Consider the following 24,092-nt stretch of genomic DNA (forward strand, 5'->3'; position numbering starts at 1 on the left):
CACTGCTCCCCTTACTCTTTTCTGGTGGTTAATTTGAGATAAAAGTCTCACAGTCTTTCCTGCTGGCTTTGAAACATGATCCTCAGATCTCAGTCTCCTGAGTAGCTAGGATTACAAGCATGACCCACCAGCATCCAGTTCAAATGTATTTTTGACTCAATTAATATACAACACTTGCATAAAAATACTTATTTTGTAATTATAGTGAAAAGATCTTGGTATTCTTGAATGAGCTATTTGGTTATTTCTGATTTCTAAATCAAGGTAACTGAGACTATGGGTTAATAAGCAAGAGAAATGAGATCAGGATGGCAGCATGGTTAGATTTTAGTGAAGTTCACCTTCCTACCTGCTGATTTGTCATATTATGATGTGAAAAGAGGGCTCTCAGGTGAGGTGTGTTTCTTTTTGTTTTAAAGGTACCAGTTCTATTGTTAAGTGACCTACCCCTAAAATCATTTATCATTTCTCCAAAGTCCTATTTCCTGATCCCACAAATTTGGGGTTAATATTTCAATGTATAAATTGACACAATCACACAGATCCTAACAGCAACACTGTAAATTCATCATGTGACTTGTAGTTTCTCCTATGTGAGTTATAACAGTGACTTTCCACAAAGTTGGGTTATTTGCAACTGATAAAACCCTTGCAGCCTATCTACTGCCTTGCTTGCTGTTTGTTCCTGGATGAAGAAATGTTAAGAGCTATATTTTCTTACCAATGAACTGCCTTCTCATTCTGCATGACACTTCAGGACAGATGTAGGGTAGTAAAGAAATCATGTCAGCTCTGGGTGATCTGAAATTCTAGCAAATTTGCTAACTCCTGATTAGATTGCCTCTTTAGAGCAGTATATAGCCATTGGTTCCTAAGACTAATGAGTGATTAAAATCTCTTGAAATTATCATGGTACAGGAGTCAAGCTTTGTAATCAGTTTTTTCAGGTCTCTATATAAAAATCTCAATTGCTATTATATAATGGCTCATTTAATGAAACACTTATTAATTATATACTAATTGAAATCTGCCAATTCAAAGATGATTATGTTCTACTTTATGAACTCCAGTGACAAGAGGAGAAGAAAAATTTTCAGAGGACACTGAAACATCAATAGATTTTAAGGAGACAAAATGAAGGAGAGTTCTACTTCAGAATGGGTTACTTGAATCAGAGCCTTGAATCCTGCACTTGAAATGCAACTGTGTGTGCATTTATTAAATACTTATAAGTGGTTGTATGTAAATGGTTAAATAATGTACAAAAATATAAAAAGACTAGTTTATCATATCAAGTTCTAATTCTGTGAAATCCTCAATATTTAAAGTTATATGCTTGAATAAAGAATTGCAATACAATAAAATAATTAAAATGATAATATTTTGGATAAATGCCCAGGAGTGAAATTGCTATAGCCAAGGTAAGGAATCATCCCAGAACCATCCATCTCCTCAAAAGACAAATGAGCCAAGAAAATACAGATACACAATGGAATTTTACTTATCCATTAGAAATAATGCTATTGTACCATTTGTAAAGAAATGGAAAGACCTGGAAAAAATATTAAGTGAAGTTAGCCAGGCCCAGAGAAAAAAAGGATGTATGTTTTCCCCTATATATGGAAGCTATATTTAGCTTATAAACTTGTAAATAATTATATTGAGTAATATGCAAATTTATACAAATATACTAACTGAAATATGGCATATATAAGGGAGAACTCAAATACTGCATTTCCATATAAAGACAAAATTCAAAGTTTAGGGCCAGGAGTTTGGCCTAGTGGTTGATAACTTGCCTAGCATGCGTGAAGCCCTGGATTCAATTCCTTAGTATCACATACACAGAAAAAGCCAGAAGTGGCACTATGAATCAAGTGGTAGAGTGCCAGCTTTGAGCAAAAGAAGCTTAGGGATAGTGCCCAGGCTCTGAGTTAAAGCCCCAGGATGGGCAAAAAATAAATAAATAAATAAATCAAAGTTTAGCCATATAAAACACCAGGAAATGGGTACTTAATTGGGGGTGGGGTCAAAGAGAAAGGAGCAGACAAATTAAGAGGAGAGGGATAACGCAGTTAAAAATCCAATGTATATCCTACAAAATTAAGAAGAGTAAGGAAAGGGGTAGGTAAGGAAGGGATGGGTGAGGATGTTGAAAGATGTGAAAGATACACTGTGCCCATAAATACAACAATATTTCTATATTTTCTATATTATGTATACAACAATATTTTTATAAACCATGAATAGGGCATACATACTTTTGTGATCTCTGGCACTGAAGGTGGATATGACACCAAGTTTTCAGTAATTGTGTAATGTGTCTATACTCCTCTTGAACAGTGCTATCTAGGGCAATCTGCCAATTGTTATTCCTGTAATATTTCTTAACCCCAGGCTTGCATAACTATACCATAGCTAGCACAAAATACCACATTGTGTATTGCAACATTCATTGGTAATAGTGGAAAGGCATCCTTGAATAGAAGACAATTCACCCCTAGAAAAAAGAACTCAAAGTTTACACAACTTTGTCCAAATTGAGTGAATGACTAATAGTATTATGTAACGTAGCATGAGAACACACTATTCCTCATTTTAAAGGGAATGGTTTAATTTTTTCCCATTTAAGCACAGACTTGTCATATATATTATTTTCTTGAGGTGTGTATGCTCCCTCTATTTCTAGTTACTTGGCAAATAATTTTGCTAACATTCCTTGAGATCATGTGACTTTTGTCCTGTATTCTATGTCTTAATTTTGTATTCCTCTATGTTTTTCATTCTGGGTACTCTGAGCCATCTTTATATCACTAAAATGAAACTGACTTATGGTGTATGATTTTTTAAATGTGTTGTGCTCAGTTTGCAATCATTTAACTAAGGTTCTATAGGTTTATAATCATCAAGGAGATTACAATGTTTTGTTTCTATTGTGTCCTTACCTAGTTTTGATATCTAATAATGGCTTTTATAGACTGAGCTCAGCAGCATTCCTTCCCCTATTTTATAGAACAGTTTGAGGATTATTTTAAAAGCCTTGTAGGAATCATCAATGAATCTGTTTAGTTCTAGACTTTTAATTGCTGGAAGACTATTACTTCTTCAGTGTACTTCTTCAATGTCATTCCTTGTTGTAGATACATTTAAACTTTTATACACTCTAAGTTTGTATCTAATGTGTGTCTAGAAATTTATCTTCTTCTAGATTTTCTGATTTATGGAAATATACTTTTGAAATATGCCTTAATTTTCTCCAAATTTCAATGGCATTTATCCTCACTCCTCACTCTCATCTCAATTTTATTAGTTTGGGTCTTATCATTCTTTGGCTACTTCTTCGTCTATTTTGTTTACCAACTATTTTATTGATTCTTTGCATTTCACTTGAAAGGAAACTTGCCACATTATTCAGGCAGAAAGGAATATATTGGGGGAGAGCAAACTGTGGCCTGCAGTTAGAGATAGAGGGGAAGGAAGAAGAGAAAAAGAGAGAAGAGAGCAAGAGAGGAAGAGAAAGAGAGAAAAGGAAAGAGAGGGGACTTGGGTTGAACCACATTATATAGGGAAAAGCAGGAGGTATGGCCAGGTGGATTGAATGTGACCGCAGAGAAGGGGAAGGTAACTGCCTCCAGGTGTGCCAATTACCTAGGTAACACAGGTACTGGGCACAGACTTAAACAGGCAGAGAGCATCTGCATGGAGCCTTTCCAGGGGTAGACCTAACACTTTGTATCATTGCAATTGTCTCCATTTCATTAATTTTTCAGATCTTTATTTCCTTCTGATTTATGCTTGGATTTTTCTTGTTTTTCTAGTAGCGTGAGATCCGTTGTTAGGTTATTTGCTAAGGAATTTTTAATGTAAGCATGTGTATCTTCAAACTTCCTTCTCAGAACTGCTTTTGCTTTATTTCACAGATCTTGTAGGTTAGCCTTCATTTTCATTTGATTTTATGAAGTTTTAAAACTTTTTCTCCAATATATCTATGGATCCATCATCTCTCAACTATTTATGGGTCATTCTAAAGTATGTTGTCCAATGTTCATGTGTTCACATAGCTTTCCCATTTCTCTAATAATTTCTAATTTTATTGTATTCTGATTTGTTAAGATAGAAAAGTATTATTTTTCCCATGTAATCTAAAATATAATCTATTCAGGGAAATTTCTATGTGCAAATGAGAGGAATATATATTAAACAGCTGTTGAATGGAATGTTCTGTAGATGCCTGTTAAGTTCATTTGATATGTGTTGCAGTGTGCTCTTAGATAGATAAATTTTGTTGGAAGGATCTATTGATGAGAGTGAGGTATTAAAGTCACTGACTAGTATTGCCTATGAACCAAAACAATTGCTTATGTCCAGTAGTATTGTTAAAATTGGGTCAACAATGTTCAGCCTATTTGTATTTACCAATGATATTTTTATTTTGGTTGTAATAGAGTCTGAACTCAGAGCCTCCTGTTTGGTAGGTAAGTGCTTTACCATTTGAGCCATGCCCCTATTCCTTTTTGCTTTATTTACTTCCTGAGTAGCTGGGATTATATGAATGATCAAAGATCAAACCACACCTAAACTTGAGATAATTTTTTTAAAAATACTGTCAAAGTAATGTACAGAGGGATTATAGTTACATACATAACCTTCTCCATTTTTCTCCCACTTTCCTGGTTCCCTCCCCACCCTCCCCTGAGTTGTACATTTGGTTTGCAGCATATTGTCTTGTAAGTATTGATGTTACATTGGTTCACCTTTTACCCTTTGTCTCTCCATTTTGGTGTTCCCCTTCCCTAGTTCTGATAAATGTACATACAATATCCAGTGTACCAAAGTCAGTTACAGTGATATCAAGGGTAACCCATGTGGAACAAAGACAAAAGAAAAAGGCATAATTTTATACGGTACACTGAAAATATCAACAACAAAGATGAACCACTTATTTTCAAATCTTATAGTTAATGTCACTTAGCATCGTCTTATGTGAACATGTGTACATTGCTATTGGGCTATTGTGATCTTCTGCTAGGACTATCCTAGACAAATACAAATTGTTTCCAATAAGTGAAACCATAGAGTTTATGTTGCTTTGGGTCTGGCTCACTTCACTTTGTAGGATTTTTTCCAAGTCTTTCCATTTCCTCATGAAGGGAACAAGTCATTCTTTCTAATAGAAGCATAGAATTCCATTTTCTTGATTCATTCATCTACTGAGGGGCATCTGGGTTGTTTCCACATTTTAATGATGGTAAGCTGTGCTGCAATAAACATAGTTGTGGTGGTAGTTTAAGTGTGATCTTGCTTGTAATCCTTTGGGTAAATGCCCAAAAGTGGGGTTGGTGGGTCATGGGGGAACTCTTTTGAGGAACCTCCACACTGCTTTCCAGAGTGGTTGAACAAGTTTACACTCCCACCAACAGTGTAGTAGAGTTCAACCCCTCTTGAGATATCTTTTTGATGTATCCCTTCCTTTCCCATCATGAGCTAATCATCTTGATCTCTTCCAACTAATTTTATCTTGAAGTCTGCTTTGTCAGAGATTCGTATAGCTAACCCTTCTTACTTTCAATTTCTGCATGCTTAGTATATTGTTTTATGCTACTTTGTTTTTAGTTTCTGTGTCTTATGAACAAATAAGTAATTCCTTATTCCTTATTTGAACTCAGGGCTTTATACCTGCTAGGTAAGTGTTATACTGCTTGGTAGGGAAATGTATGCTTTACTTATTTTTCAGGAATAGTCTTGTGTTTTTGCTCAGGTAGGCTTTAGACCATGATCCTTCTGCCTCAGTTTTGCATCACTAAGTCCTACTCCCTTTTGAGATGGGGACTGAAAAGGACATAAATTCTTGTATTGATACTTGAAATAGGCTCATCTAGAGAGATCTCCTGGCTGTATTAATGAAGCACATTGGGAGTGGATCCTCTATCCTAGTCAGGCTTAAGTGATTACAGACAATGCCAACATCTTAACTATTCTCATAGAAAACTCTCTTCTTTGAGCTCTTCCCAATTTCTTAATCCACAGAAACTTTGTAATAATACTGTTTTATGCTATCTTTAGTGGCAGATTATTATGTAATAATAGATATAAAATAAACACAATAATGAATAGTGAATAATTACAATATTTTGTGATTATAATATTATAACATAATAATTATAATTGTATAGTAATATGCTATCATAATACAATAATTATGTAATGCAATTTATCATATAATAATGAATAATAATGAACCCAAACTGCTACAAGATGCTTAAACTCATAGTAGAGTTCAGGAGATATTCTCAGTTTCTTAAGTACTTTACAAGCTTCTATTGGGGTATAATCCAATAAGAGCCACTGCCAAAACTAGGTCTTTTATCAACCCCATCATTAATCAGTACAGAAACAAACTTCATTGTTGTTGGCTAAATAATTAACACACAAAATAGTTTCTAATCCTTTGAAATTTAGGAGTCCAAAAATTGGATTAAATCAGAGAATTTTGATATGGGGAGATTATCTCGGATTATCCAGGTGAACCTTAAATGCTATCACCAGTACCCTTGTAGCAGAGAGCCATGGGGAGATCAGACCCACAGAAAAAAAAGTGATACATACATGGAGGTCGAAACAGGCAGGTTGGCCACAAGCCAAAGAACACCAAAAAATAGTATTAGCCAGAAGAAGAATCCCCTCCCCCAACCCTGGGGCCTACCAAAGCCTCCTAGATTTTAGACTTCTGGCCTCAGAAAATGTGATAGATTAAAATTTCTGCTTTGATCCATCAAGTTTATTCTCTATGACACTGGAGATATTAGCTGAATAACAACCTAATCCATTCTCACCTCCCTTCTGAAAATCTGAAAGGCAAGACTATAGTGATAGTACCAAAATAAATGCACTAATTCTTAAATTTATAAGCAAAATAGTGAAGAATTTAGATAAAAAACTACAAAAGCAACAGAAAATGACAAAATTTTTCTTCACAACACTTTTTTAGAAAGCAAAAAGAGCAGTTATTGGAGGAGAGCAAATGTAAAAAATGATTATGAATTCTTATCAGAAGCCAGGTGCTGGTGATTCATGTCCATAAACCTTCTTACCCTGGAGGCTGAGACTGAAGATTGTGTTTTGAAGCAGTTTGGGCAGTAAAATTCTAGAGTCTCATCTCTAAGAAACTACCACCCCCTCCCCAAAATTCATCAATCAGTCAATCAAACAAACAAAAAAGAAAAGCAAGAAGTGGAGCTGTGGCTTGAGTGGTAGAACACTAGCCTCAAGCACAAAAAAGCTCAGGGACAGCACCCAGGCTCAGAGTTCAAGCTTCAGGACTGGCATAAAAAAGATTATCTATCTATCTATAATCTATCTATCTGTCCATTCATCTATGTATATGTATGCACATATATGTATGTATCTGTAATAAATCACCCATTAAACAGACATATGTTAGAAATAATGGAATAATCCACACTAAATGAACATCTTTGAATCACAAATATATATTTCAAAAATAAAATAAAAGATTTATTTTACATATACTTAGTGTTTCTAAAGAAGAGAAAATATAAAATAAAATTTTATTGATAGAAGAAAACTATGCTACAAAGAAAGATCTAATTCTTCAAATGATATTAATTTAAGAACAACTTAGCATGAATTATTGTGATTCAAAATATACTGGAATTTATCTTCACATAAGATAACTTAAACAATATTATTTTATCTTTGGTAAGTCTTTTCTTTTTGTTACATCAGGAGATACGTATTTAAGATTTTTTTTTCTATTCCAGGAATTTTTACTTGTAGTGGCTCTTCTGTTAGAGCTTGAGTGAATGTGATTTCAGGGGTCAATTTAATTGATACCTCCATTTGCCTATGTTAAATGTATTCATAAATTATACTGAAGTCAACCAGTAATCATTGTGGCTTTTACTGAGATCAACCTTTTAAGGGTATAGTAAAGCCTTTATAATCTGCATCAAATGTTAGGGAAACACAACAATTGGTACAACATTTCCTTTCTATAGATCTGACAAAAGTGAACTTAATATCCTGAAGCTAACCAATGATATTTTTCAAATACCCAAGTATTAAGCCATATATGGAAATATTTTTAAAAACTGGCATGATATTATGATATATGATAAATATTTTTTAATTCCATGACATACTGTCAAACAGTATTTTGGTAAATGTTAAAACATGAAGGTTAGCTACAAATTAGTCTGCCTATTTTGTGAAAGATGGCACAGCAGAAAATCAAGTGCTACGTGCTTTACCAAATGAAATTTTATATTTAACTGTCTTTTCTCCAGATTAAAGAGAAGTCAACAGGAAAATGAATAGACCATAGGGGCTCTTCCCTGTGGTCTTAGGAACGTTTACAATGGCAACTTGAAGATAGTTATAGAAAATGTATCTTTTGCACTTGATACTTTCCAGTATGAGTCAGATGTTTAGCACTACTTAATCCTTTCTTTCCAAAAAAACATACTTTTCCTAAGATAAGAAATGATTGTATTTAAGGGTAAGTGAATGTATTTTAGAGTAAGAGTGACTGTCCCTTCTATCTAATGGCATAGAAACTAGACCTCTGTTTTCTTCAGTTTATTTCCAAGTATAGTTTTGCAGAAGACTTTTCACACTTGCACTTAGAAAATATTGAACTCTTAAATGAAACAAGTAAGATAGTACATGTATCTTAAAGCCAGGATAAACTCAGAGACTATTCATGCTTTTAATATGTGAAAAGAGTTCTGTATACTTATCTGAAAGGCCCATGAGCATTAGAAGCAACCCTTATCTTTCCTCTACTTCCATTTCTTTAATGACTGGCAATGATAGAAACATTTGTCCCTTGAGGCATGGAAGAGCTAAGAAATCATTTGGTACAAGACAGGACCAACACATAAACATCTTGTTGGCTGCCTATGGCCATCTGCCTGTATTGATAAGTTTGAATGACCCACAAATGATGTCATAAATACATCAATTGTCCTTGGCAAAGAAGTTTACCCATGCCTGGTAGACTTAAGATTACTTAAAGTCCTCCTAGAAACTCTGAGAGCGTGGAACTCCTAGTTTGTTGAACAGAGCTAGTACAGCCTTGTTTATATAAAAATCTGAATCTTTAGAAAGTTCTTCCTAGACTGCCAATGAAATTTTTGATTCAGATAACTCTGACTTTGTTGTAACATTCCTTAAATACAGAATGAGTTCATACCAGTCTGTGTTTTCACTATATCTAATTATATTCAAATTTCTGACTCAAGCACAACCGAAAAATCAGATTGTCCAAAATTCTTTAGAATTAATTTCAGTAATTCTCACCATCAAGATTTTTTTTGCTTCATTTTAACGTAAATTCATTTCTCTGTTTGTTGGGTGGCAGGACATTTGATGGAATAATCTTTAAAATCATCCCTACTTGAATATAAATTGTACAATATTTTATCTATCTGGTATTACCTCTAAAATAAGAACTTTTATTTTTTATATATACCAGATTATTAGGAAATTCTACTATTAAATTAAGGAGTCTGAAAGGTGCTTTATAAATTTGTGGGAGTTGTATATGTAATGGTTATTCTTCAAATGGAAAACTATTTGTATGCCCATAAGTAGAATAATTCAAAACTTACTTTCCTTAACAAGCACACATAACTATGAGATACTATGAGACTGTTTTAACTTACAATAGAAGAGACCTCATTTTAACAAAATTATTTTATATTTATTACAGGTCAAAATAATAGGAAATGATAGTGATTGTCTGAATAATGAATCAAACTTTTTTAAAAAGCATTCATGTGATGATACAAAGGTAAAGATTTGGAGTTTATTTTTCTGGAGTTTATTTTTTATTTAAACATTATTTTTTAAACTTTCTACTTTTTGGGCTCTGTTAAATTTTTATATTAATAAAATTTTTTTTCTAACCATATATTTCTCATTAACCCATTAAGTTACATTATGTTCTTTCTTGAATTTTACAAACAATTCTATTCTTAACACATAATAATTTCTTTTGTTTCAATATCCCTCTCATCTAGATAATACTAAAAGTACTAGAAGTAAAATAACATTTTTTTCTAAATTTCTTATTCAGGAAAAGACTGGCTAAAATTATTGCTAGCATACATACAAACATAAGTCATGAGTATCACTACGTTATAGGAATTGCTTTACTTCTTTTATTATTTGCTTTAGTTTAAACTGTAACTACTTTTGATTAGTTAATGTGTAAAATCTCCAAAAGTTTGTGTCATAGCTTCCTGCAGAAATGATTTGTTGTTTGATGCTCTTTTTTGTTTTATACTCACAATTGAAAAGTTAATGTTATTGCATTTCAGAACTATAAATTCTTTACTCTTCATTGCTTAAAGATTGTTTAGAAGGAAACATGTTTTAAGTGCCTTGTGGCTCTTTTCTTATTACCAGCTATTCCTCCATAACTCAAAATATTCACTATATGAAATCATTAAGAACCAAAGCACACATACCTTCACTCATTTTTGCTTGAAGAAGCCTTTTCCTTCAGTTAATCCTGTTTAAATGTAAATAGTCCTTGTAATAGGTTCACCCTTAAATGATAAGATCACACATACATGATAATGAAACTTTTAGAGTCAGACAATAATTAAACCAAGGAGGAGGCACTTCATGTTGTCCAACCTGTCGCCTAGGAGCTAAACAGTTTCAGTCCTGTTTCTTCTCAGTCACATGATTAATTGGAATAGAAAGCTGAGGTGGAGGTTTGGGGTGTTACTTATCACTACAGTTTTGGCCTTAAGCTCCTTAAGAAAGCTCTACTTTCTTAACATTTCATTTGGATCATAGTCTGTTATTTTCCCCCTCATACTAGAAAGCTGCTTTTCTAAGTCGTGCTGCTGGCAAGTTGAAGCAATTTCATAAAATGAATCTCACTGAGGATTTTGGAGATCACTTATCTAAAGTTTCAGATGGTACATTAGCACTGGTGAACTGCACCAGCCGTAAGGTAAGCTGGGACGGTTAACTGTGAACAAAATATAAAATAATCTTGTGCTGCATGCTATCATTCTCTTATAATGATGCCCTTTACTATAGAGGTCTAAGGCATTATGGTCAGTATGGTTGAGATGGATTTATTCCACCCAAAAGTCTCCACTTGGATCATACTTGTTCATCTGGTTTCCAAGGAGAAATCAGTATTGCTGTAATAGTTTTGATATTTACAGGGCTAAATTTTAATTACTTTCCTATTAAAAGTAATACACTAAATACAATAGAATTTGCAATCTTGACCAGAGGCAATGTTTTCCTCATCTTTAAAATGAGTAAGAATATAGTATCCATCCTATAGGATGTTGAAAAGATTTTAAAGTGATAAAATGATTTATATGCGTATTATAATGCTTATCATTATTGTTATCTTGCACTTTAGGGATTTAACCAAATGATACACAAAGTAAAAAAAGTTTCCGAATCTTGGTGGCCAACTTAACATCAATGTGTGTGTATATATATGTGTATACATGTATATGTACATACACACATATACATATATATGCATATATGTATGTACATATACATATATACACACATACATATATATACATACATATACATATATATACATATATATACATACATACATATATATATATATATATATATATATATATACACATGACCAAGTGCTGGTGGCTCACGCCTGTAATCCTAGCTCCTTGGGAGGCTGAAACCTGGGAACTGTGGTTCCAAGCCAGGCCTGGCAGAAAAGTCTGTGACACTCTTATAGCCAATAAACTACTCAGAAAAAGTTGGAAGTGAAACTGTGGCTCAAGTGGTAGAGCATTAGCCTTGAAGAAAAGAAGCTCAGAGATAGCACCCAGGCTCTACAAATATATATATATATATATATATATATATATATATATATATATATATATATATATATATGTTCTTCTTCTTCCTCCTCCTCCTCTTCCTCCTTTTTCGTCCTCCTTCTCCTTCCTCTTCTTCCTCTTCTCCTACTTCTTCCTTCTTTTTTTTTTTGTCAGTACTAGGGCTTGAACTCAGGTCTAGGTCTTGTCAGGCTAGCACTGTACCACTTGATCCAGAGCACCACTTCTGGCTTTTTCTGTGTATATGGTATATGAAGGAATCAAACCCAGGGCTTCATGCATTCTAGGCAAGCACTCTACCACTGAGCTAGAAAAAATTCCTAGCCCCTACATATATATATTTGTTATAAAATAATTGTTTTGAATATTAGCAGTTTCCTACATGAAAACAGGATGTTAATATTGTTGAACCCTTTTAACAGTAATGGAAATAGATATATAACGAACACCTTTATTTCTGCTTTATTCTTTTGATGGAAAGCAGTATCCTCTTGTTTTGTATTTGCCACACTTAACAATTTTGTGCCCTATTTATTATGTATTAGACATTTTACAGCAATATGGAAAATAAAAATTGTAAAGGTAGACTACCTAATTGAATCTAATTCAACATTAAAAAGATGAATTAACTAGAGTAGGTCTTGAAAAGATGAGCACCTTGGTTCATGAGAATGATGGCTCTTCTTCATTTTGTTTATTATTATGCTGGTTGGTGGAAATTCTGTACTCTTCTTAGAGAAGTAGAGTGAGTTTACATATCATTCAGGTTAGGAGACCTGAATTTGAAGCAATATAAACACACTTAATGATTTTGACAAAGAAAATTTGGAGAGTTTAGAAAAAAGATAATAGAATGTTTCCACAACTACAGAGCTAAAATCAAGGCTTTGGGATTTTTTCACATGTCTATAACACTGTCTTCTGTAATACATGATGGACTGAGTACAGGATTTCCCCAAAGTTCCTAACTCTGTAAATGCGCAAGCCTTTTATATAAAATGATATACTATCTGCATGTAAACTATGTATAACTACACAACCTTATATTTTTACATGTTCTGTAGGTTAATAATATCTAATATAATATGCTTTGCAAGGAGTTGCATATTGTTTTGCTTAGGAAACAACACCTAAAGCACATATAGATCAAACATATATAGAAATTGTTTTTTCTCAGTGTTTCATTTTGTGGTTGTTTAAATCTGAGTGGACACAGAAGGCCAAGCATATTTGTTAGTTAAGATCATCTACTTGGTCAAGCCAATTTAAATTCATACCTTAAAAAAGGCTTCACGACACTCACTGAGAAGAACATTAAATTTTTAACATCTTCAAAGTGTGTTGCCTTATGTTTGATATTAGTTAAAACATATATACTAAATATAGTAACAAAAAGATCTGAATTTGTGGCTAAAATACAAACAGGACAGATGGAGTACAGATTAGCCACTGTAGTTATTTGATATATGACCTTGGCACTTTTCTATCCTTTTGGTGGCTTAGTTTCCTCATCTGTTAATGAATTTCAAAGGGAAAAGAAAAATTCAGTAATATTTGTAAAGTGCTACATGTAATACCTGGCTTAGAAAATACTCAAGTGCTTGTTATCTAAATGGGAAACTGCCTTACCCTTTCAGAGAAATGCAGTAGCCTTTACAGGGTTATTCCCTTGTAGGCCTGTGCCACGATTCCTTTCTATGCTTTCTAGAATTGTTCAGTTTATTTCTTTAAAAAGTTCTTATCAGATGCTTGGAAACACTAGTTTATGAGGTAGATATCTGCCAAAGTCTGGTCTGGACATTAGGGCACAAGTTCAATCAGCTATTTTTTTCCAAAATAATCTAAATACTTAGATATTAACTATAGCTTCTACTAAAAGTTGATTTTTCCATATTAAAATATCCAACTGGATAGTCTAAAAAATCTACTTAAACATGTTTAAATGGCATTATGTCCACTGTCATAGGAGTGTGAAAATACAGCTTAGTCTTAAACCCACCTTCAATTTCCCAAAGGTCAGTTGTCACAAATGTGATCAGAAATCTTGAGCTGTAAAATGGCATATTTTTTTTTCTAGCTTCTTTAGATGAAAATTTCAATATACCCTATTATGGTGGAAATTAAAGATTGAACACCTTACAGTGTGTTATTAAAAATATAAAATTGAAACAATTACAATTTATTTCTCCAGGAAGAAAAAGGTAAAAAGGACAAAAAAAAGAATGACCCGTGTTTCCTTAAGACACTATTAGAAGAGATAAAAACTTGTTGGAATAAAATTTTGATGAACATTAAATAACAATGAAAACTATGGAGTGGCAATACAGAGTCTATGTCCTGAAGTTCCATTCTTCAAGAGTCAATTTGCCTTTGCAGTTGTTGGAGAAGAAACCCTCTATAAGCTGCTGCATGTGTCATAGAATAGATGATTTGAGTAAATGAGAAACCTACACTGTTATAAATGAACATAAACAATGGAAAATGATTAGCTGCAGTCAACAACTGTTTTGTATGTATGTGAATATATAGCACTTGGTTTAACCATACAGATTTTGTAAAACAATTCTCATAAGGTATCATTTACAATACTACTTCTTAAACGTCTTCCAATATTTCAGAAGCTATAAAAATCTATAAAGTATATAAAAAGGATAAAAGCACTCAAAATTATAAGTTTTATTATGAAGGTAATATTTTTGCCCACTGCAATCCAAGTACTTGGAGTAAGAGTAGAAATTGCCACCTTCTGCACTACAGATATTTTAGGGTTAATAGTGATGTACAGAAAAATGTTCACAAGAATTAGTCAAATGCTTTAAAGAAGTAACATAAAAAACAAGATACATAAGAGAAAGATCAAGAGATGTAAGCAAATGTGAATTGTACCACAGTGCCTTTCACAAAAGATAAAGTATGTAAAATAAAAATTTTTTAAAATAGTAATATACTTGATTTAAGAATGCTAAACAGTACTTACTTTTATCATTTATGTATAATAAAACAATGACTTTTCAAATTTGGAAGTATATTTCTAAGAGATAGTATATGTTAGCCTTTTAATTAATGGATTGTATATGTTTAATTTTGACAAAGCATCTGTATATTAAAAATATTTTCATGTAAAACTACAAACAAGTTGCCTACTTTCAATAACATTTCTCCTTTGACAATAAATGACCTATGTGTGAACACTATGAGATTCACTTAATTAATCACAAGAAAAATTTTAATACTCAGCCATTTGGTGTTCAATTTTTATTAAATATATGATTTCTCATACTTTATTAACAAGAATCAACATGAAATCAGGTCCCTAAACACATACTCTGTTCTGAATGTCAAATAGGCTTTCTTTATAAGTAGCCTTCTCAAAATTAAGTTCTTACTTCCTGGAAAACTTCCAAATTCTGGTGTAACTTCAATCTGCATCTCAATTCCTTTCTCCTTAGTGTCTGTGACTTTCGTGGTAACTCTAGATGATGTTAAAATTTCTAATTAGTTGTACATTGCTTTATTATAGGTCTCATGTATTATACATGTCAGATTTATCTTTGTACCTTACTTTAAATCATAATCTAAATAAATTTTTCAACTGTTTACCTTCCTCAAATAATGTTTTTTGTCTATTGTTTATGGAAAAAACTAGACATATGATACCTAATTAGTAAAGATTAACTGTATTATCTTATTAAATTCATGTAATTCCCAAATAATAGTTCTACTTTAAGCATTTACTCAAAGAATAATGTGATAGGTGCACACAACATAAAAATGTTATGACGATGTAGGTCTGAGATCCCCAAAATATGGAATTTCTAAGAAGAAAAGAAAAAAAAAAACAAAACCTGTTTCCATATCCTAGAATTCATTTTGACACATATTATTTTACATGCTCAGGGTATGGAGGCATTGCATCTTTAGGTCCCTCCCCTAAGAGTATTCCCACATGTGAATGACTAGAGTCCTGTATTGTGACATTGCCCCAAAAGAAATGTACTTACTTCCTGACTTAAGAAATGGTAATCTAACACTTATAATAACAATAGAAAAAAAAGAAAAAAGTCTGAACAATGTTTTAAAATGTGAAATTTTCTGATTGCTAATGTTTTTAATTGTATAAGGGCTGTAGTTGCTAGACATGTACTCTACCACTTAAATCATGTCCCATCTCTTTTGTCTTATTTGGGGGGGACAGGAAGCTGAAAATATACATAGGAATGATTGGATCTTACTGTTTTATGCTTCCTGGGATGACAAGTGTACTGCCACCACCAGCTTTTCATCAGTTAAGATGAGGTCTCCCTAACTTTTCACCTGAGCTGGCCTCAAAATGTGACTCTCTAATTTTTCTGCCTTTGAGTTGCTGAGATTATGAATGACTCTTTGTTTTAAAAAAAATTTATATTATAGGGGGCTGGGGATATAGCCTAGTGGCAAGAGTGCCTGCCTCGGATACACGAGGCCCTAGGTTCGATTCCCCAGCACCATATATACAGAAAACGGCCAGAAGCGGCGCTGTGGCTCAAGTGGCAGAGTGCTAGCCTTGAGCGGGAAGAAGCTAGGGACGGACAGTGCTCAGGCCCTGAGTCCAAGGCCCAGGACTGGCAAAAAAAAAAAATTATATTATAAAGGTGATGTACAGAAGGGTTAGTTACATAAGTAAGAGTTACCATCCCTCATTTTCTCCCACTTCCCTCCCCCACCCCAACTCTATTTCTAAATTTTGTTGTAAAACATTTGTAATCTATGGAAACTATTGGAACTATTAAAGCACAAGATAAAAAAAATAGGTGTACATAGAGTTGCCAATCCTAAATGTTTTATCATAACTACATATGAAATAGCAGGATTTATAAGTATAAAGTTTATGTATCTTACTTACTGGTTAGAAAAACCCATTATTTACTGACTCCCACTTAAGTAGAGGATACTTCATGTGTTAGCCTAGATAATTGGGGATCAGGAAAGAACTTGGTTTAAAAAAAGAACATTACTAACAGAACTGGTATATAAGCTAGATAAAATGTTAAAGTGATATTCAGGTATTTGGTAATATGGTTTAGTGATATCACTTCAAGTTTGCTAATAAAACACTGGGAGATATAAATATTAAATATTTCTGTTAAGTTATCACCAGACTGAGTTATATTTCTAAAATATCAATAACATAGATGACTAAAATCACAATATAAAATTACTTTTGTAAATATCTCAAATGTCATGTCAAGAATTGATCAGAATACACTGTAAATGTGTGGAAAGGTAACAATGAAAGCTTCCTCTCTGAAATCAATGTAATAAGCTAGCCAAAAGTTTATAATTGTATTGGTAAAATACCTATTTAAGTAGTTATTTAAGATAATAAACATATAGTTTTTAAAAGACTAGTAATATTAAATTATCAAAAAAATTTACAGCAGCATTACTAAAATAACTATTTAAAATAATAAAATTATTTAAAGTAGCTATTTTAAAGACTATTAATATTCAATTATCCTAAAGCGCCCTCTCGTGGCAAAAACAATTCACACATAAACTAAGTAATTGTACTTAACACAATGAACATCCTGAAAATTTAAGTGAAATATTTTTAAATGAAAATATTATGTGTGGCAATCATGTCATGGCTCTATTCAATAACATAATTAGTTAGAAAATTAACTTACTGTACTAAGAATATTAAGCATAGAAAATACTTAGATCTCTAAGGCAAATAAATACCAAGGACCTACACTAACTTGTATCTGCATTTCTTCTATATTTTCATTCTCTTCCCTCTTACTCCTACTATGTAAAACCTAGTACAAATGAAACATGTATAGTTTATGTTTTCAACACAAAGAAGTTCTTTATAAAAACTCAAAACATGGGCTAAGTTATTTCATGTTAACAGTAAACAGAAATCTGACATTAAACCATAGCTTACCTAGAAATACTGATGTTCCCAATCAACAACGTTACTACTTTCAATTTCTACATTTTATTGGGTGTGAAGAAAATGATTCTATGGCTAAAACAAAAACTTGTAAGAAAAACATTTAAGATTAAAGTTGTAAAAAAATTCAATGAAACAAAAATTAAAAACCTGATGGCATACAAACCCAAAGACATGTTTTCATTCTGAAAAGACATTTTTACTTCAAATATCTTATTAACATTCGAGTGTGTTCCTATCTCTGTATGTATAAAAGATTTTAATAAATAAGAATTTTTAGTCTTCATGTCTTTATTGGCTTAAATTGAAGGTATTTGTAATAAAAAACATAATAAGGGACAAAACAAGTCACAATAATCCTACTTTTTCGGGCTAAAAATGTTCAGAATAATCTAGAAATCACTTTTACATTTTAAGCTTACAATCATTTTTAAAACTTCAATCACATCAACAAATACATGTGTAAATAAATACAAATGGAAATAGATGATACATAGGAAGATTATTTAAGAACTATTGCACAACAAAGCAAAGTGAGTAAATTATGTAATAGAAAATGCATTTAAATACATTGTGATAATGTTTCATAAGATGTAAATATATTTACTACTGCCTTTAATAATCTCTGGGCTCTAGGATTAGATGATTCCTTACCAAGCCATTTTCATGTAGTACACACTAACATTTGCTTGCTACTGTAAAATTCAGAGAAAGAATCATGTCAATTTGTCTTATTTAAACGATTTATCTACTTACTCTTTTGAGCAGAAAAAGATTACGATGTGTTGAGGAAATGCTTGAAAGGATAGTGTTCATTCCTACATAAAACAAGAATGAAAGTTCTAGTTATAACTCTAGCTACTTAGGAGGGCTGAAAACTGTAAAATTCCATCTCCAATTAATCAGCAAAATGCCAAACAGGAGAAGTGGCTCCAGTGGTTGAACAGCAGCCAGGAGTTTAAGTGGGCAGAACAAGGAGATGATCTCTGAGTTCAAGCCCATTATTAGTGCACTTACACACAAAAGTTCTTTCTTATGTGATTGACAACAAATAGGATAAAAAGAAGTTATTTAAATGGAAATATATTATGTACATTAGTCTTCTAAACTCATTGTAATTTATTTGAATTGCTGAATTATCTTGTCAGTATGTATGAACAGGATAACTAAGAAAAAATAATTTTAAAAAACAGTAGAAAATTCTATGTAAAATGGTTATAATACCACTAGATTTATAACTCCTGCCCAAACTAACAAAATAAAACAAAGTACATTTCAGAGAAATAAAATTCCAAGCAACAAATTTCTACACTGATGCTTATAGAAGTCACAATCACAAACAAGAAGCTAGAAAATATGTAACATAAATCTTTTAGGAAATATATAACATAAAAATTTTGCTTGTAATCTTTATAATAAGATAAAGCTAATTTAAGTCTGATAAACTACTACAGAATTACTATGGTAGGATAAGCCATCAAAGAAACATGCAAGAAACTTTATGTTACACTAAAAGTGACAATGATCAAGATTATTTCAGTCAACAAGTTGAACAGAAAATAGAATTTTTGTGTATATTTTTTGCAAAATATGTTATAATAAAGTCAATGTAATCTTCAGATAGATTATGAAAGAGAGAAACAGTAACATATAGGAACCAAAATGGATGTGGAGAAGAATGTATGTTCAACTAACAAAGAAATGAAAAAAATCAGTTATAAGATACATTTGTAATTTTAGTCTTGTGTTTCTGAAAAATAATTCCATAATTACTTCACCGAGTGAGGGAAACATACAAAGTTTGGAATAACATAAACTTAAGGTATATTATAAACATAGCTGTGGAACAAGAGTTCAACAGGAGTAGGAAACCTTATCAACTGATAATAACTAAAACATTCTCTTCAATTACAAAATCCAGAGTAGTGCAAGGATCCTTCTATTTGAAGACATGCACGAACAATAATAATGTGTATCCTATGTTTTGCTTGACGTGTGATTATCCTTAAGCTTGAAGGGCCAAGTGTATTTATAGAGGTATAGTGAATGTGCTTTAATAACACAAGAGAAATAATACCCAGGTTAATTAGTTGAAATTATTTTCTGATAGCTTAAGTGTGTATTTTCTTGAATTGCACAGCTTGGGATATTAGGTATTTATTATGCACAACATATATACATATATCTACAACCAAAGAATTATGCTTCAAAAATTATGGGAGAAAGGTATTTTGAACAGTTTCAGCACAAAATAACTAGAGGAAGTGCTCTAGCTGTCCAAGCAGCAATAATTATAAAACTCTGAAGCTGGCTTTTGTTCTTTGGGGATTCTGTTCACAGAATCATTCTTCGAATGCCACATTCACAGCAGAACTTTGCCCATTCTACAGGGTACTTTGTCCCACACTCATGGCAGAATTTAGGTAAGAGTCCAGATGAATTTCCTTCAGTGCTTTTGATGTTTCCGCCATTAAGTGAAGATGCATGGTCTCCATCTGGCCTGAAGAAGCACAAGATGGAAAAAAAGATTCACATCAGTAGTTAATTAACCACAATTACTGAAGGACAGGTCATAATAAAAATAACTAAAATATTCTTCTAGTTTCACCAAAAAAAGGTCACCTGGCACTGGTGGTTAGATGACACCTGTGATCCTAGCTAATCAGGAGGCAAGATCAGAGGATTGTAGCTCAAAGCCAGCCTGGGCAGAGTCCATGAGACTCTTTTCTCTAATTAACTGGAAAAAAAGCCAGAAGTGGAGATATATCTTAAGAGGTACTACTAGTCTTTTAGTCTTCAGAAGGAAGCCAACCAAGTATGTGAGGACCCAAGTTTAAGCCCTAATACCAGCCCCCTTCCCCTGTTCCCCCTTCAGAAAGAAAGCAAACCACCACCACCACCAACAACAACAACAAAAAAAAACCCAACTTGCTGGAAACACTATAAATTCCAAACGTTCTGACATTACATCTGTACCCACTAGAACAAATGGCAATGACCAAATGTAGTCACACTTTCTATACTGTTCTATGTATAGGTGTTTACTACACAATGGGAAAAGTAAGAAAATTTACAATATCCTGAAAAACCATCTTATTAAGGAAGACTAGAGCTGGGCACCAGTAGCTCTTGCATGTAATCCCAGGTATTTAGGAGGAGATATAAAAATTGTGGTTCACAGCTGTGACTGGTGGTGGCTCATGTCTGTAATGGCAGCTACTCAGTAGAATGAGATCTGAGGAACTCAGCTAGAAACCAAAGGAAAGTCAGTGAGACTCTTACATCCAATTAAACATCAGAAAACTGGCAGTGGAGCTGTGGCTCAAAGTGGTAGAGCACTATCATAGAGAAGAAAAACTCAAGCCCCAAAATTTTAAATAAACAAAAAAAAAAAATAAAGTGCAATTTAACCCAGCCAGCAAAGTCTGTGAGACTCTTACCTCCAATTAACCACCATAAACCTGAAAGTGAAGCTGTGGCTCAAGTGGTAGAGCACTAGCCTAGTGGAAAAAGACTTGTGGACAGTGCCCAGGCCCTGAGTTCAAGCCCAGGAGTAGCATGGACACACACACAAACACATACACACATGAATGAAAAGGAAAGGGGGAGAAGGGGAGAAGGGGGAGAGACAGAGATAAAAGAGACAGACAGACAGACAGACTAGAACAAAGACTACAGATGAAGGTTCCAGTTCTCCCTCCTTTTCCACTTTGATTTTATTATTGAATTATATTAAATTAGTATGAGTCAAATAAATAGTAAGTTCTTACATGCCCAAGCAACATGATATTAACAAAACACAGCAGTGATAGTAAAATACATGGTTGAAGAACTGCATATCCAAACAAAGTTTAAACCAAACTCTTGAGCTTCTAAGGGTTTTATCACAGAAGCCAGACAGTCAAGAAATTCAGACTACTAAAGACACTATTTTTTCATTATTTCATTGGGAAAACAGCTACTTGGTAAATCTTAAGACATCCTTACAATCCCTCTTGGGCACTACTCTGAGAAATGTCATTCACTTTAAATATTGCCATGAAAGAAAATTTTAAATCATAAGCTGATAAAAATTACATTACTGAGCTGGGTGCCGATGGCTCATGCCTGTAATCCTAGCTACTCAGGAAGCTGAGCTCTGAAGATCACTGTTCAAAGCCATACCAAGCAGAAAAGTCTGTGAGACTCATATCTCCAATTAACCACTAGAAAACTGTAAATGGTGCATGGCTCAAATTGGTAGAGTGCTAGACTTAAGATGAAGAGCTCAAGGACAGTGCCTAGGCCCAGCATTCAAGCCCCATGACCGACCAAAAAAAAAAAAGTATATATATATATATCTATGTATGTATATGTATGTATATGTATATATAGACACACACATATAAATATATATATTTATATGTACATATACATATATATATATACATACACACATGTACATATATAATAGTTCTTTCTACAAAGGTAGAACTAAAAACACTAAGGGCACTCAGATCTGGATATATTTTTTCATTCAGATAGGTTAGAGTTGATAAAGTATCACTGGATTTTCTATGAAAAAAGCACTATGGACTTAAAAGTTAGAGATTCAAGTAACTAAATGTCAGTCATTCCTTTTGTATAATTCATATTCTCTCTGACAGACTGTAGAATTGCTACAATTTTCTGAACCAAAAAGCAAATTGTTACATACTACAGTAAATTCATATGAACTACAAAGTATTACGTCATAACACGAATCAAAAAAGAGTGCCAAGCTTTACTGTCAGTGAAATATACAAGAATTACTTCAGCTGGGGTTGTGGCTCAAGTGGTACAGCTTTTGCAGGACAAGGCCCTGAGTACCACCAACAAATGAATAAACAAATATAAGACTACTTCAAAATAGATTTAAATACCACAGCATACGCATCCCAGGAAATGAACACAATACCAATATACCAATATTAAGAAATATTTTACATAATACTAAAACTTCAATGATTATAAATTATACTCCTTGGAGTATTTTGTAGCACTGTTAAACTGTTTAAAGCTTTTAAAATATGCTATAACTCCAAGCTATAAGGAAATAATACTTATTTTCCAACATTCCTTCTGTATAGTACAACTTATAAACCATATTAAGTCAGATAGCAAAAAAAAATAGATTGTAAATTTAGCTGATTACTTATTTTTTTCATAGAAGACTTGGAATACTCTTTTTAATTTCGGTGATCAGGATGGTAGAACTAAACATACCTGGATATGGAGCTATCAGTATATGTTTTTCTTTTGCTCATAAGCACACCTGACACAGAATTTCTTGCCAAACTAGGTGGTGTAGAATTTCGAGGTTTGATGTTAGATCTAGAAGAGAGAAGGCAATAGGGGAGACATGGTGAAAAACTATCAAATATATTTATTTCTTGAATTACCTATTTGTGTAATAAAAAAGCAATTAGAGGCTGTAGAGTACAAAAGATTAAAGTCCAAACTATTTTAAATCTGAAAACAAGTGGTAGACATTAATACTCAAGGTAAACCAAAGGTACTTGGATTTACTAACAATACTCTGACAATAAATGTCAATTAAAAGTTACATATGTTTCACATTAAATTCATAAGGTAATCATTTTTTGAAGGTCTTCCAGTTAAAAGTCCCTCAAAACACAGATGTATTCTGTTATTACCATCCTAGGCATATGGTATGTGGTAATAAATAAATAAATAAATTTCATAAAGAAATATTACCAACCCACTTTAGAGGATAATCAATTTAGGAAAATTCTTGGAAAAAGTAACTAAAGTTAGCATAATTCTTTGTTTAAAGATTTATTTCCCTGTTAGCACAGCCTAGGCTATCTGGTATCAGGGAGACTTTAGGTTGAATCAGCACTGAATTCCTATAGAGAAACCTCAGGAACCAGAGCAACTGAGAAAGCTGAATAATGACAGTGCACTTGAATTTAAAGATTTGGGATTCATATACATTTAGATTCAACTCCTAACTGCTACTGTGGTCTGTGACTGTAGTCAACTTCTCTGAATATGAATTACCTGATTAATAAAATTATCACTTACAGAAAGTTTATGCAATATAAATTTTTGTCAATATTTAGTATTGTTGATAATACTGTTAACTACTGTTACTGCCACTACTATAAGCTACCACTTAAAACTAAATACCAAATACATTTCTAAATACTTTGTACATTTGAATTCATTTCTTCCTAACAGTCCTAAGAAACAGGAAGGAATAGTTTCTTTTAACAGATGAGATGAATTAGAGAAAA

The 24,092-nt window shown here is 32.7% G+C and overlaps 2 protein-coding genes across 3 annotated transcripts in view; one reads left to right on the forward strand and one right to left on the reverse strand.

Annotated features, from left to right (window-relative positions):
• Il7 (interleukin 7) overlaps positions 1 to 14,809 on the forward strand; it is a 31,094-nt gene extending 16,285 nt beyond the window's left edge. Inside the window, exons 3-5 of the mRNA XM_048358748.1 lie at positions 9,734 to 9,814; positions 10,856 to 10,990; positions 14,071 to 14,809. Coding sequence (XP_048214705.1) covers positions 9,734 to 9,814; positions 10,856 to 10,990; positions 14,071 to 14,178 — 324 coding nt within the window. The 3' untranslated portion in view covers positions 14,179 to 14,809. The remainder of the gene's footprint in view (positions 1 to 9,733; positions 9,815 to 10,855; positions 10,991 to 14,070) is intronic.
• A 3,278-nt stretch (positions 14,810 to 18,087) lies between these two features.
• The window catches only part of Zc2hc1a (zinc finger C2HC-type containing 1A), a 32,726-nt gene continuing 26,721 nt past the window's right edge, over positions 18,088 to 24,092 (reverse strand). For both annotated transcript variants that reach the window (XM_048358914.1, XM_048358916.1), the window contains 2 exons: positions 23,059 to 23,166; positions 18,088 to 20,314 (listed from right to left, as the gene is read on the reverse strand). In XM_048358914.1, coding sequence (XP_048214871.1) covers positions 20,149 to 20,314; positions 23,059 to 23,166 — 274 coding nt within the window. In that variant the 3' untranslated portion in view covers positions 18,088 to 20,148. The remainder of the gene's footprint in view (positions 20,315 to 23,058; positions 23,167 to 24,092) is intronic.

The sequence above is a fragment of the Perognathus longimembris genome, chromosome 12, assembly GCF_023159225.1.
Source record: "Perognathus longimembris pacificus isolate PPM17 chromosome 12, ASM2315922v1, whole genome shotgun sequence".
Lineage (NCBI taxonomy): Eukaryota > Metazoa > Chordata > Mammalia > Rodentia > Heteromyidae > Perognathus > Perognathus longimembris.